Below are 13420 nucleotides of genomic sequence, written 5' to 3' on the forward strand. Positions count from 1 at the left end.
CACAGCAACGAACGTTGGATCGGCGCAGTGCTTGCACAGCAGCAGTGGCAGGAGAGCATCCCGCAGCGCAGCCGGCCGAGCATCAGGTCCAGCTGGCCGGTGTGGCGTAAGGCGGGCTGGCGGTGGTTGGAAGGCGTTTGGCCGTGAGCGAGCGCCATTGGCCAGTGGCATATCGCGCCCTTGCGGATCAAGCGCGCCAGATGCAAGGAACGGTTCCAGAACAATGTGAACTCCACCGAGGTCGCTGCAGCGTTGGCCCGATCCAGCGCCGAGTCTGAACGCATCTGCAAGGACAAGCGGCAGGCGGCCGCTTTCAGCCGGCCTGAGGCATCGCGAACATGGGCATGCTGGCGGCGCTGGTGGTGATGAGGCTCGCTGGAGATCCGATGCTGCACAGGGGCGATCAGGCTAGAGGCCGCGGCTCGCATCTGGAGGGTGTGGAGATCCTGAGTCGTGGAAATTGATGCCACGAGGCTCTCGCAGTGCGGGCGCGCGCAAGCGACCAGCGCTTCTGCCGACAGCCCTCCCATTGGCAAATGGCGCAGATCACAGGGCTGCTTTAGGACGCGCCCGGCGACGAATGTGGGCATTCGGCCGCCGCAGGCCGGCGCCGTGACGATCGTTGCTTCGCAGCCCTCAGCCCGCAGCGTCGGCAACGGGAGCGCGCTGCTGGGGGCTTGGGCTTGGGCGAGCGGGTGTTCTTGTATCGCGCTGAGACCGCGTGCAACACCGCAGGCAGCCCCCAGCGAGGCGGCCGCGACGCGCAGGGCGGGCCCCTATTTCTAGCCTCGTTCTGGAAGGGCGTGGAGCTGTGATACTTGGCCCGTCGGGGATGAGGACGAGGGTGTGCGACGCTGCTGCAGCGCGGCGGGCCAGGGTCCGTTGATTCGGCGGGCGCCGTCTGATCTGCGGCGCCGGCTCGACTGGCATGGCAGACGCACCTGGCGGCGGGGCGCGTCGACCTGCAACCTGCGACAGGCAGTGCCGCAGCACCGGGAGGCGGCTGGGCGACATGATGATGAGAGGAGCGGGCGGGCGGCGAGGCCTGCGCGCGGGCGTGCTGCGGGTTGGGCATGGCGGCGGCGGGCGCGCAAATTGAGGCCGGCGTGCCATCGCGTGAGGCCGGAGGGTTAGCACAGGCCGAGAAATTGGGTGATTTGCTGTGCACATCTCGCCCACCCACATCCGCCATCGCTCGCCTTTAGCCTCGACAGGCGCAAAGTCTCCTTGGCCGCCCGGCGCCCGCTAGCCCCGATTCGGCACGCCCTCGCCGCTGGGGCTCCCCTTAACCGCGTCGTAGTCAGCATCCGCGCAGTTCTCTTGAGCCCGCCGTCCACCTCCCCATCCGTCCTTTTCCTTGTGTTGCACTGCGTCTCCCCCATCGCGCGCCTGCGGCCTCTGTCGTCTCCAGCTGCATTATAACTGGCGCCAGCACTCGACCTGCGAGCGCGCCCCCGTGCCCCCCCAGCCGCACCCTCTCTTCCGCTCGCTCCCTACCCACGCCGACGGCCGAGTCGGACTCGCCTGCCGTTCATCTCCTTCACCTGAGCTCCTCGGCAACGATCGACCGCTCTGAAACTCAAACCTCCTGCTCGACCCGCGCCCACTCCTACTCCTCCACCACAGCGCCACGCCCACATCGACGGTTGAGTCGTGCAACTCTCTCATTGAACCTCGCACGATCTCCTTGTAATAGCAGGTGAGTCTCAATTGCCTCTGCTGCCTCGCCAGCGCGCCGTCTATTTCTCCCCGTCGCCCCTTCCCGAGCCGCGCGCCTTCTCCTCACGCTTGTCGAGTCGCCGCCACGCGCGTCCTCGCTCGCTCGCTCTTTACCCACAACCACACCCACAACCCCGTCGACCGTGCTAACCTGCATGTCCCGCCAGCTCTTCCGTACCTCTGCGGGCCTCTGTACGGAAGCATTTCATTCCATCGCATCCTTTTTCCAGTTTGATCGCCAGCCACCCGCGCACCGTCAGCCAACATGGGTTGCGGAATGAGCACAGAAGAGAAGGAGGGGAAGCAGAGGAACGAGGAGATTGAGAACCAGCTCAAGCGAGACAAGATGATGCAGCGCAACGAGATCAAGATGCTGCTCCTGGGTGAGTGATGCAGCCCGCCATGGGACCAATTGACGGGTGCTGACGAATCTCCCAGGTGCCGGTGAATCCGGCAAGTCGACCATCCTCAAGCAGATGAAGCTCATCCACGAGGGCGGCTACTCGCGCGACGAGCGTGAGTCCTTCAAGGAGATCATCTTCTCCAACACGGTGCAGTCCATGCGCGTCATCCTCGAGGCCATGGAGTCCCTGGAGCTGCCATTGGACGACCAGCGCTGCGAGTACCACGTCCAGACCATCTTCATGCAGCCTGCGCAGATCGAGGGCGACAGCCTGCCCCCGGAGGTTGGCAACGCCATCTCCACCCTGTGGAAGGATGCCGGCGTGCAGTCTTGTTTCCAGCGCTCGCGCGAGTACCAGCTGAACGACTCGGCCAAATAGTGAGTCCATCTTTCTCATTTCGCATCGCGACTTTCGGCAAGTTGCACCTCACCGTCGGACGGTTACTGACGCCCGAGCCCCCCTATAGCTACTTCGACTCCATCGACCGTATCGCTGCTCCCGACTACATTCCTAACGACCAGGATGTCCTTCGCTCGCGTGTTAAGACGACCGGTATCACCGAGACGACCTTCATCATCGGCGATCTTACCTACCGTATGTTCGATGTCGGTGGTCAGCGTTCGGAACGTAAGAAGTGGATCCACTGCTTCGAGAACGTCACCACGATTCTCTTCCTGGTCGCCATCTCCGAGTACGACCAGCTGCTTTTCGAGGATGAGACTGTGAACCGTATGCAGGAGGCGTTGACGCTTTTCGACTCCATCTGCAACTCGAGATGGTTCGTCAAGACGTCCATCATCTTGTTCTTGAACAAGATCGATCGTTTCAAGGAGAAGCTGCCCGTTTCGCCCATGAAGAACTACTTCCCCGACTACGAGGGTGGTTCCGACTACGCTGCGGCCTGCGACTACATCCTCAACCGGTTCGTGTCGCTGAACCAGCACGAGACCAAGCAGATTTACACGCATTTCACATGCGCCACGGACACCATGCAGATTAGATTCGTCATGGCTGCCGTCAACGGTCAGTACCGGTTTTCCCGTGCGTGTCGCATCCAGCCGCTGACTTTTTCGCAGACATCATCATTCAGGAGAACCTCCGTATGTGCGGTTTAATATGAGGAGCGTGATACCCGAACGGCTCCGGCCGAGCATATGGAACCGACGATTCGTCAAGACCATAGACCCCGGAGGATACGTCTTGCCAGCAGGGCAAAGAAATGTCATAAATACGGCGTTTGAAAGTTCGTGGGTGCCTTTTACCACACGGCATTTGCGATTGGGCTTTCTTGTCTTTTGTTTCGCGCTTTCATTTCAGAGTGTCCTTTTTTGATTTTCTTTTTATTAACGGCAGGAGCAGCGGCGGCGGCGGTTGATACCAGTTTTCTCAATCTTCTACGAGGACCCTAAAAGCGGAGGATTAGGCCACGCCTCTGTCCTGGTCACTTCCACTATTTTGCAGTCCTGGTTTATGCACGAGGACGACACTTCTTTTCTGCGCTTACATTACCCGCGAGGGAGGATAGATCCGGCCTGAGGCAGTACAACGGATTCACGTACCCGTCCTCCTTCCTCCTTGGCGAGCCGCACCTTTTCCTTTAATGTTCTGTGTTTCCGTAGGTTTGGGCAACGTAGTCGCGACAAAAGTGATGCGACTTGGCTTATGCATGATATTATCTCGAAAATAATACCACTATACGGCAGAGTGAGGTGACTGCGCCGTGACGATGCCTCGTGCCTTTCGTTCGACTGCTCGGCGCCGCCGTTGGCCGGTGATGGCTTCAAACTGCGATGCCGCCTCGAGTGTTTTGGGATCTAATGAAGGTGCTATAGCGAAGGGCCATATAGGGGTATCACGTATCGGCACGGTGCGTTTGGGAAAGCTTCGGCCGAAACACAGCCGTTCGCCTACGGCCATGAACAGCTGCCGACGATAAGGTTCAAGCTTCCCAGTGCGACCGAAACACATCTCACACTGCTCTCGTATCATTGGCACGATGGCGGTTCGATGTTTCCTGGACGGCAAGAAACATCGCCAGTGCCAAGGCCAGCTGCTGGCCAGTTGCGGGCGATGGGGCTGTAGTCTGTTTTCTGAAGCGCTGGTGCCGCTGCCCGCTTCGGGCAATGGACGGGCAAGGCGTCGTCATCGAAGCTGCGCCTGGTGGTTGGCTGCAGCCGGCGAGTCTCTCTACAAAGACGCATGGCCATCATTATTGGTCAGCCAACGCGACCCGCATTGGATGGCGATTCGTCGTCGGCTCTGGCCCCGAACTCTGCAGCAGCTGGATCTTCCCCCGTCCGTGCCACTCTCTCAAGCACGCTGGCGCGCCACAAAAACCGACTCGCAGCGCACATGGAGATGCTTGTCCCGTTGTGCATCGCCACCGGCATCGAGCGGCAACTCAGCGCTGGGCGAGATTCAATAATGGCTGGCTCTGCGACAGTGCTCACGGCAAGAGGCTTACCTGCGCCCTCTGATGGCTGGGCGGCTGATGCTAAGTCTCCCGTGCCGCTTCCCCATGCTGGGTTGTCATGGACGGCACGGAACCTGCCCTGCCCTGAAACTCTAGCGCTGGCAATTGGCAATCAAAAGTCGCCTCCCACACCGCACCCCGACCCTCTCGACCGCGAAGTTTCGGTCCGTTGAAACGGACCAGTCAGCGCGCTCGTTTGCGCGGACGGGAACCGGGAGATTGTCATCAAGCAGTGGCGCGACTGGTGGGAGCTGCCAGAAGCTTTTGTTTCCTGGGTTTGTAAAAGTCGAGCAACAATAATAATCCCGTCTGCATGCACGACTCAGGGCGGCTTGGCTGGTATCTTTCCTTCTTTTCTTTTTTGCTTCCTGCGCGCACACCCACTCCCGTCTGTTTCGCGGTGGTGGCCACACAGCCCGGACGCCCCGTATGCGATTATTACGCTTGTCCGAACACAAGTAGGATTCCTGACACTCTTCTGGTGGCCCCTTGCCTTACCCCGAACGGGGAAGTGGGTGAGCGGGCACGACACGACTTTGGACTAGGCCTCGGAGCTATAGAACCGACGGACTTGGCAGTGAACCATGGCATAAGCTGCAAAACGGCAGTTGAAGCGTGGATAGGGATGCTACTTTGCGATGGGAATGTTGACGGCGACGTCCGGGGATAAGCTTCAGCTGCCCGTTCTGCAGCGACGCCATGTTGCAGTCCTACCTAGGTACCTAGGCGAACAGACTCGGTGACGTCCAGCTCCTTCTTCCCTCGCCCACCACAACCCATCCATCCCGCTTGTGCGCATCCGCCCAGCTAATCCGAGTCCATGCAAGCGCACCGCAACCGTCGCTTCCTGCCCGCTTCCTCCTACGCCGTCTGGCCTCGAGCACCGCTACTGCTGCACGGTGCGTGGGCTGGCTGGCGGCACTGACTTGTTGAGCTACTGGCTGGCTGCTGATTACGATTGCACAGCAGCCAGCAGCCGCAGTAGACGTATGTGGAGATCCGCAGCAACCGTTACCGCCAAGCCCCGTTGCGGATGCAGCACAGCGCTCCTGCGTGCTTTCGTCGACACGGCTGAGACGGGCTCTCTCAGCTCGCCGGGGAGAAAAGACGCAGGCTGGGAGACAAGGCGCAGGTCCGGCACGTGAGCGTGCATGACGACGGCGGTGACGTTGAGAGGCAAGGGCGCAGACTTTTGTCATTGTCGTTGATCGTCGAGACGTTGCGGCCCCCAGTCCAGCGGTGGGCATGTGAGCATGCACGCGCGTGCATCGCGCAGCGATTGTCGGGAAGGATCTCTGCCAGAGGAAGAGCCCCCAAGGGAGCACGGAGCAAGACTCGCAAGTCGGTCGGTCGCAGAGCTACCTTTCAGCGAGAGGGAGGCCGAGGTAACGTCAAATTCTCCTAGAACCCGGAGGCTCAAAGAGAGACCGCAGAGCCTCCGTGCGGATCCAACCGGGTGGGATTCTTCTTTTTGCCTCCTGTTTCTCGTCGTTCTAGACCCGATGGCGATGATGATGCTCGCTGGGGCTGGGATTGACCCGCACGAAAACCCACTCAAAGTGTGGGTATCCCACATCACTGACCCCGCGGCACGGGGAAGTGTGTCCTCGCCAGCGGGTTCTGCGTAGCGGCCGCCAGCAACACGGCAGCAGTGGCAGCGACTCGCGCCTGCATCTGCAAAGACACTTTGCTTTGCCTGCGCCGAGACCGGTGAGCGACACAGGGACGGCGAAAGTCCCGGTGTCTGATTTGGCGGCCAGCCCGCCGCGCTTGCCTCGAGTAGCGCCAACTGCCGATTCTAGTCCTCCCTTGTGTCCGCCGATTTTTATCGCGATCCAATAGATTCACGCAGCCGTCCAGCGTGCGGTCGCCCTTCTGCAGCGGCTGTGCAATCATTCAAGCGAGCCTCTCGGCACGCGCACGCCTCGTTCGCTGGCCAGACGCCATGGCGGACTTGTGACGATGTACCACCACCCGCTTTTTTCTGCCATGCTACCCCTCCTCCGCCTGCAGTGCCCCACTATTGCAGATACTGATTCCACGCTAGCAACATGGACGGAGCCCACAGACTGCTCAATGTGGGAACGATTTGGACCTGGATTCACCTTCTCTGACGTCGTTGCCTGCTGCTGAATCCAGGCGCGTCTGTGCCCAAGTCGAGTCCGGGGCAAACGCGGAGGATGAGTCCCTAAAACATATGGCCGACAGGCCTCTTCAACCCATGGCCACGCCAGCAATAAGTTCCGTGGCGTGCAGAAAGGCACATGCTAGCCGAGGGAGGCGGGAAGCGTCTGGGCCCAGGTGCTGGTCCCTCACGATGTAGCACGCACGCCGGTAAGATATGTCATAACCGGTCAAGTCGCCGCACTGGCCGGGAGGCAAGATCACGATGCATCTATGATGTAGCTTGGTCCGAGGCAAACTCGATTGTAAACTTCCCCGTCTGGCCCATTTTTATTGCGGAGCTCCTAGAAAGATCACGATGCAAAGAACTATAAAACAAGCTGCTCCCCGAGTACTCTCTGGCCCTTCGTCCCCTACCCACTGTGCTCAGTCTCAACCACTTGTCGAATTTTCACTCCGGTACACGACTACTCCTCGCATCAACCATCATCGACAATGTCGCGCCCCGGTGCTCCTGCTAGGATGCCGTCTGAGATTGCTCAGACGCTGCTGCAAGAAAAGAAGACTCACACGCCAGTCCCGACCGCGTCCATCGGTACGAAGAGGAAGATCATTTGCTTTTCTGGTAAGTTGTCGCCGTGTCCCTGTCGATCCTTTTCCTATTCCGGCCCCATGAGATGCAGATGTCAGGACAACCCAGATTTCCCCGCAAGCCACTGAGTCAACCATGGCACGTTGATCCAACGTCAACTGTCGCATGGTTATACGGACAGTATGGCTCTGGCAATCTGCATATGGCCTTTTGACATGCCACTGGTATGGGGCAAATCGGTGTGCTGCCTTTTGCATATCTTCAAAATATCATGCTTGGTCACTACCACAGCTCCTGGGGGTGTCTATACAGCTGCATGGAGAATCACTGCTAACATGTTTTTCTCAAGACTTCGATGGCACCATTTTCATGCAAGACACCGGTCACATTCTCTTTAACAACTTTGGCTGCGGCTCGGAGAGGCGCGAGTTGTTGGACAAGCAAATCACTTCTGGCGAGAGGAGTTTCCGTGATGTGTCGGAAGAGATGTGGGGAAGTCTCACCGTGCCTTTCGACGACGGTTTCGAGCTTATGAAGGGCGCTCTGGACATCGACAAGGACTTCAAGGCGTTCCACGATTTCTGCTTGAACAACAACATCCCCTTCAACATCATCTCGGCCGGGCTGAAGCCGGTGCTCAAGCGGGCGCTGGACCACTTTATTGGCGAGGAGGCCGCATCGAACATCGAAATTGTCGCCAATGACGCGACCATCTCGGCCGAGGGACGGTGGCAGCCGGTGTGGCGCCACGACTGCGAACTGGGCCACGACAAGGCCAAGTCGATCCAGACGTACCGCGAGGGTGCGGCGCTGGAGAGTGAGGACGGGACGATCCCGCTCATCATCTTCATCGGAGACGGAGTCAGCGACCTTCCAGCCGCCCGAGAGGCCGACGTTTTGTTTGCCCGGCGAGGCCTTCGGTTGGAGGAGTACTGCCAAGAGCACAACATCACCTACACGCCATTCGACTCTTTCGCGGACATCCAGCGCGAGGTGATCCGCGTTGCACACATCGACGAGGAGAAGACTCGTGGCGAAGGCCTACCTGCAACTTTCAACCCGCGTGCGAACATGTGGAGGAGAGTTTCCAGCAAGGCGGCGGTGCCGAGATCACTGGTGGCCGCGACCCCCAACGACGAGAAGATGTTCATCTGGCCCGAGCACTTCACCGAGCAGACGTCCGCCAATCCCGATACTGCCGTGATGGCGTGAGCGATTTCTTTTTCCCTGTTTCCAGGATTCCACAGACGGTAAACGAGGGACACGGTAAGCAAGCATTGGCGGTGGCTCAGACGCGGTGGCGGTGGGGGCGAACTTTGTTGCTCGTTGCGAGGAATGGGCGCGATCGGTCTTACAAAGGGCGCGATTGGCCCCACAGGTGTTGGTGTCTGGTTGGGGAAAACAGGGCGGCGTTGGTGATACCTATTTTGCTCTGAAACCGGGGGGTCAGCGTTATTTTTGGGTTGTGCATAGCATATGTAGGGCGTTCTTCGCGCGAATGGGACAGGGCTGCAGCGGAACAGCTGCAGGCCATGGCAAATGAAACTGTGCCCGCGTACTGTGCAGGTCTCTTGCCCAATTGACGGCGGATCGCAGGGCAGCTGCTGTCAGCGACCCCCGCTCAACGGCCTGCGGGGCGCGTTGCTGCCGATTGTCCCGCCGGTGGGCGAGAGCCTGGCTGTGCTGGTGGAGTCGATCAAGCCCCGCGAACGCAGCGATGACGTGCAGCGCTGCAGAGCTCGTGGCTCAGACGCTGGCACATCCCCGCTGTCGATGTTGGCTTTCGTCAGGGCCCGCGTCGTCAGGCGTTGTTGACGTCGGCGAGGTTATAACTGCAGCGCGCTGGGCGCAATTGGACGAGGGTCGGCTCTGCTGTGGCTTAATTCCGCTATCCGCGGCACCCGTCTCAGTGGCCTGTCCCGTCCGTCTGGTCTGGCTGGTGCTGCTGCGTGCTTGCTGAGGCGCCTGAATGCGAACCCCACTCGCGTTAGGTTGACTGACATCCACCACCTTCCTTTCTTCCCGCGCCTTCAGCTCTGTCTCGACCTCCCTGGACCCTGCCTGGCGTTGGCTCAAGAGCGCCGCACTTTACCGCCTCGCTTCCCCTTCATCACCCGCATTGCTACTCTACAACCTGTCATTTCCACCCGTGACCCCGCCGTGCGCTCAGCTGTGGGAAAGCAGTGGCCCTCGCTGCTCCGCCCGCTCCACGCACCTGGTCCGCGCATCCCGCCCGCGCGCTCCTTGGCTTACACCACCCCTCTTGACTCGCTCGCCTTAACTCCCCTAGTTGATCTTCGATTGACTTCCTATCATCGCCCTCTCCTCCGTTCGCAGCTGCATTAGACCGACACACCACTGGCTCGCGCCGCCGAGCCCCGCAGCCAAGATGGTCCACCTTTCGTCGCGCCTGAGTCTGCCCGCGCGCCTCAAGAGCAACAGCAGCGTCAACACCCACAACACCTCGACCTCGCCTTCGGCCGCCAACAGCGAATTCCCCAGCCGCAGCACCAGTCCCAAGCTCGGCATGGCCGACAAGAACGGCAATTTGGTGCTGCGCACTTCGGTCCTCAAGGGCCGTAATCTCGCCGCGAAGGACAAGAGCGGTACCAGTGACCCGGTGAGTACTTGTGTGGCGCATAAAGGGGGAGGTAAACCAGCGAACTCGGGGCTGACAACGTGCGAATTGGGGGGGATAACAGTACCTGGTGCTCACGCTGGGCGACGCGAAAGAGGCCACGCCGGCCATCAGCAAGTCGCTGAACCCGGACTGGCACCAAACCTTCGACCTGCCCATCGTGGGCTCGCAGAGCCTGCTGCTGGAGGGCGTGTGCTGGGACAAGGACCGCTTCAGCAAGGACTACATGGGCGAGTTTGACGTCGCGCTCGAGGACATCTTCACCAGCAACCGGACGAAGACCGACCAGATCTGGTTCCCGCTCCAGTCGCGCAAGTCGGGCAAGAAGAAGACCGAGGTCTCGGGAGAGGTGCTTCTGCAGTTCGAATTCGTTGACCCGACCAACGCCTCGGCTACCCCTGAGCAGCTCTACCAGAAGTTCCTCGCCATCGCGGTCTCCACCCCCAGCGCAGACGATGAGGATGAGGATTTGGAGCGTTTGGACAGCGGAGATCTCGATGAGACAGAGGAAGAGGATTCCTCGGACGAGGCCGCCGATGATGCCGATAAAGCAGAGAAGAAGAAGGAAAAGAAGCGCAAGCGGTTGCGCATGAGGAAACTGCGGCGCAAGGCCAAGGAACGGGCATACGAGTTCTACGGAAGCTCAGATGTCGCTGGCGTCCTTTTCCTGGAGATCACGAAGATCACAGACCTGCCGCCAGAGAAGAACAGTAAGTTCACTGCCATCGGAAGGTCCAGACATCATTGTCAAGTCGCCCTTGGGGTATTTGCGCGCGCCTCTGCCCATTAGCTTCGCGCTTACGCGCTCTTCGCACTCGTGCGCTTGGGTTGCTCCCTGGGTCTCTACAGGTGTCGGTCGAGCCATCAGGCTGCTTGACACGCTCCGGGGGCGACTTTGCGGCCTTGTTTGAATTTTAAAGCTCCACGGACTTGTGGGACTGTTGCTGACTTTGACGCAGTTACGAGGACTGGATTCGACATGGATCCTTTTGTCGTCACCTCTCTGGGCAAAAAGACTTATCGTACGCGCGCCATTCGTCACAACCTTAACCCCGTCTTCGAGGAAAAGCTTGTTTTCCAAGTCATGAAACACGAGACAAACTACTCGCTCAACTTCCAAGTCGTCGACAAGGACAAGCTTTCCAATCATGACTACGTCGGCTCGGCAAACTTTCCGCTCGAGAACACCGTTTCCGTGGCTCCTCAAGCCGATCCCCTCACTGGTCTCTACAAGCTTCCCGAGCCGGAAGGCAATGGCTCGCCAGTACAAACCGAACCTGAAAAGAAGAAACGCTTCAGGCTGCCCCTGTCACGATCAACATCATCAACGAGTTTATCCAAGTCGAAGGGGTTAAAGAAAGAGAGCTCGTCAACTTCATTGGCCAGCAGCGTGCACAACGGAAGTAGCTTCTCCGACCCGTCTCCTCCATCGAATGGTGGCCTTGCTCCGACTAGCATCCCGAGTATGAACACCAAGGATATTCCCGCGATCAACGTGGACACTGCCGCCACCAGTGACGAATTCAAGTCATTCACTATTCCCCTCGAGTTGAGGAAGAGCGACCGTTGGGAGGGCAAGCACAATCCAGTGCTTCATATCAGGGCAAAGTACATGCCGTACAAGGCTCTTCGGCAACAGTTCTGGAGGGCCATGCTCAAGCAGTACGACGCCGATGACAGTTGTCTCATTGACAAAATCGAGATCGTAACGATGTTGGACACTTTGGGCTCCACCCTCCACGACACGACGATCAATGGCTTTTTCGAGAGATTCGCTGAAGTAAATGGCGAATCTGTGTTGACTTTTGATCAGGCCGTCATTTGTTTGGAGGATCAGATCGAACAGTCACAAGCAACAAATTCTTCGACTCTGTCATTCAGGAGTAAGGGTCTGGGTGGTCGGACTTCAGGTCCCCCCACACCCGGACTGACATCTGGCTCAGGCACGCCGCTCAATAACCAGTCCCAGACCTCGGTCATTCCTGCAATCGAACAGGATACACTGGGTCCGGAAGGCGAACATGGCGAGTTCCTGGAGCAGGACGATCTTGCAGACGACAAGGGCGAAGAGCACGTCGTGGAGATCCGCGAGTGTCCTATCTGCCACCAGCCTCGCCTGAACAGGAAGACCGACGCCGACATCATCACACACATTGCTACTTGCGCAAGTCAGGATTGGAGGCAGGTCAACAACATTGTCATGGCCGGCTTCGTCACTTCAAGTCAGGCACAGCGCAAGTGGTACTCCAAGGTCATTACCAAGGTTGGCTACGGCGGCTACAAGCTCGGTGCCAACTCTGCGAACATTTTGGTGCAAGACCGTATCACGGGCCAGATCAACGAGGAGCGCATGAGCGTGTACGTCAGATTGGGTATCCGCTTGTTGTACAAGGGTCTCAAGCGTGGCGAGATGGAGAGCAAGAAGGGTGAGCATATATCTCGTTCTATCTTTCATAATGCGGCATTTTCTGACTTTTCACAGCTCGCAAGCTTCTCAAGTCGTTGAGCGTCAAGCAAGGCAAAAAGTACGACGACCCGGCCTCCGCGGCTGAAATTCCGGGCTTCATCAACTTCCACCAGCTCGACATGGGTGAAGTTCTCCTGCCACTTGAGGAGTTCAAGACGTTCAACGAGTTCTTTTACCGTGCGCTGAAGCCGGGTGCACGTCCGTGCTCCGCACCCAATGACCCACAGATAATTACATCTCCTGCTGACTGCCGATCCGTCGTGTTTAATCAAATCTCCCAAGCACAGAAGATATGGGTCAAGGGTCGGGAGTTCACCATGGAACGCCTTATTGGCAAGGCTTATCCTGAGGATGTGAAGCGGTTCGAGGGCGGTGCTCTGGGCATTTTCCGTCTCGCCCCACAGGACTATCATCGCTTCCACATCCCCGTCGATGGCGTGATGGGCGAGCCTAGAACGATTGAGGGTGAATACTACACCGTCAACCCGATGGCCATTCGTTCCGCCTTGGATGTCTACGGCGAGAACGTCCGCATCTGTGTGCCGATCGACTCGCCCACGCATGGGAGGGTCATGGTAATCTGCGTTGGTGCCATGATGGTTGGCAGCACTGTCATCACCGCCAAGACTGGCGACAGGGTCTCGCGTGCGGATGAGCTGGGCTACTTCAAATTCGGCGGCAGTACGATCCTGGTGCTGTTCGAGCCTGGGGTCATGGAGTGGGATGATGACATGGTCGACAACTCGAACCAAGCGCTAGAGACGTTGGTAAGTGCTCTTTGCTCGCATTTGAAAGTTGACAAGGTGCTGACGCATTGAACAGATCCGTGTCGGCATGTCCGTCGGCCACAGCATCGGCCACGCGCCTCACACACCCGACATGCGCAAGGACAATCCCTCGATGCAAGAGAGACAGGATGCGAAGAGGCGCATCGAAGGAAGCTTCGCGCCATCCGGCGACGCCGGTCCCATGCCTGCTGCGCAAATCAGTTAGGTTAACGTAC

The 13420-nt window shown here is 58.8% G+C and overlaps 3 protein-coding genes across 3 annotated transcripts; all 3 read left to right on the forward strand.

Moving 5' to 3' along the window:
* Positions 1-1984: 1984 nt before the first annotated feature.
* On the forward strand, positions 1985-3243 carry BKCO1_580006 (guanine nucleotide-binding protein subunit alpha; the record flags this gene model as incomplete). Its single annotated transcript, XM_020277576.1, has 4 exons — positions 1985-2102; positions 2158-2500; positions 2590-3146; positions 3200-3243. 4 exons carry the CDS (start codon positions 1985-1987, stop codon positions 3241-3243), a joined length of 1062 nt encoding a protein of 353 aa, XP_020126873.1.
* A 3999-nt stretch (positions 3244-7242) lies between these two features.
* BKCO1_580007 (uncharacterized protein) lies at positions 7243-8524 on the forward strand (the record flags this gene model as incomplete). The annotated part of the gene is made up of 2 exons (XM_020277587.1): positions 7243-7345; positions 7662-8524. The coding sequence occupies 2 exons, from the start codon at positions 7243-7245 to the stop codon at positions 8522-8524; spliced, it is 966 nt and encodes a 321-aa protein (XP_020126876.1).
* Positions 8525-9701: 1177 nt separating this feature from the next.
* Positions 9702-13410, forward strand: BKCO1_580008 (phosphatidylserine decarboxylase; the record flags this gene model as incomplete). The annotated part of the gene is made up of 5 exons (XM_020277594.1): positions 9702-9932; positions 10015-10660; positions 10910-12376; positions 12433-13184; positions 13240-13410. The coding sequence occupies 5 exons, from the start codon at positions 9702-9704 to the stop codon at positions 13408-13410; spliced, it is 3267 nt and encodes a 1088-aa protein (XP_020126867.1).
* Between the last annotated feature and the right edge of the window lie 10 nt (positions 13411-13420).

This window comes from Diplodia corticola (assembly GCF_001883845.1).
Source record: "Diplodia corticola strain CBS 112549 chromosome Unknown scaffold58, whole genome shotgun sequence".
Classification (NCBI taxonomy): domain Eukaryota; kingdom Fungi; phylum Ascomycota; class Dothideomycetes; order Botryosphaeriales; family Botryosphaeriaceae; genus Diplodia; species Diplodia corticola.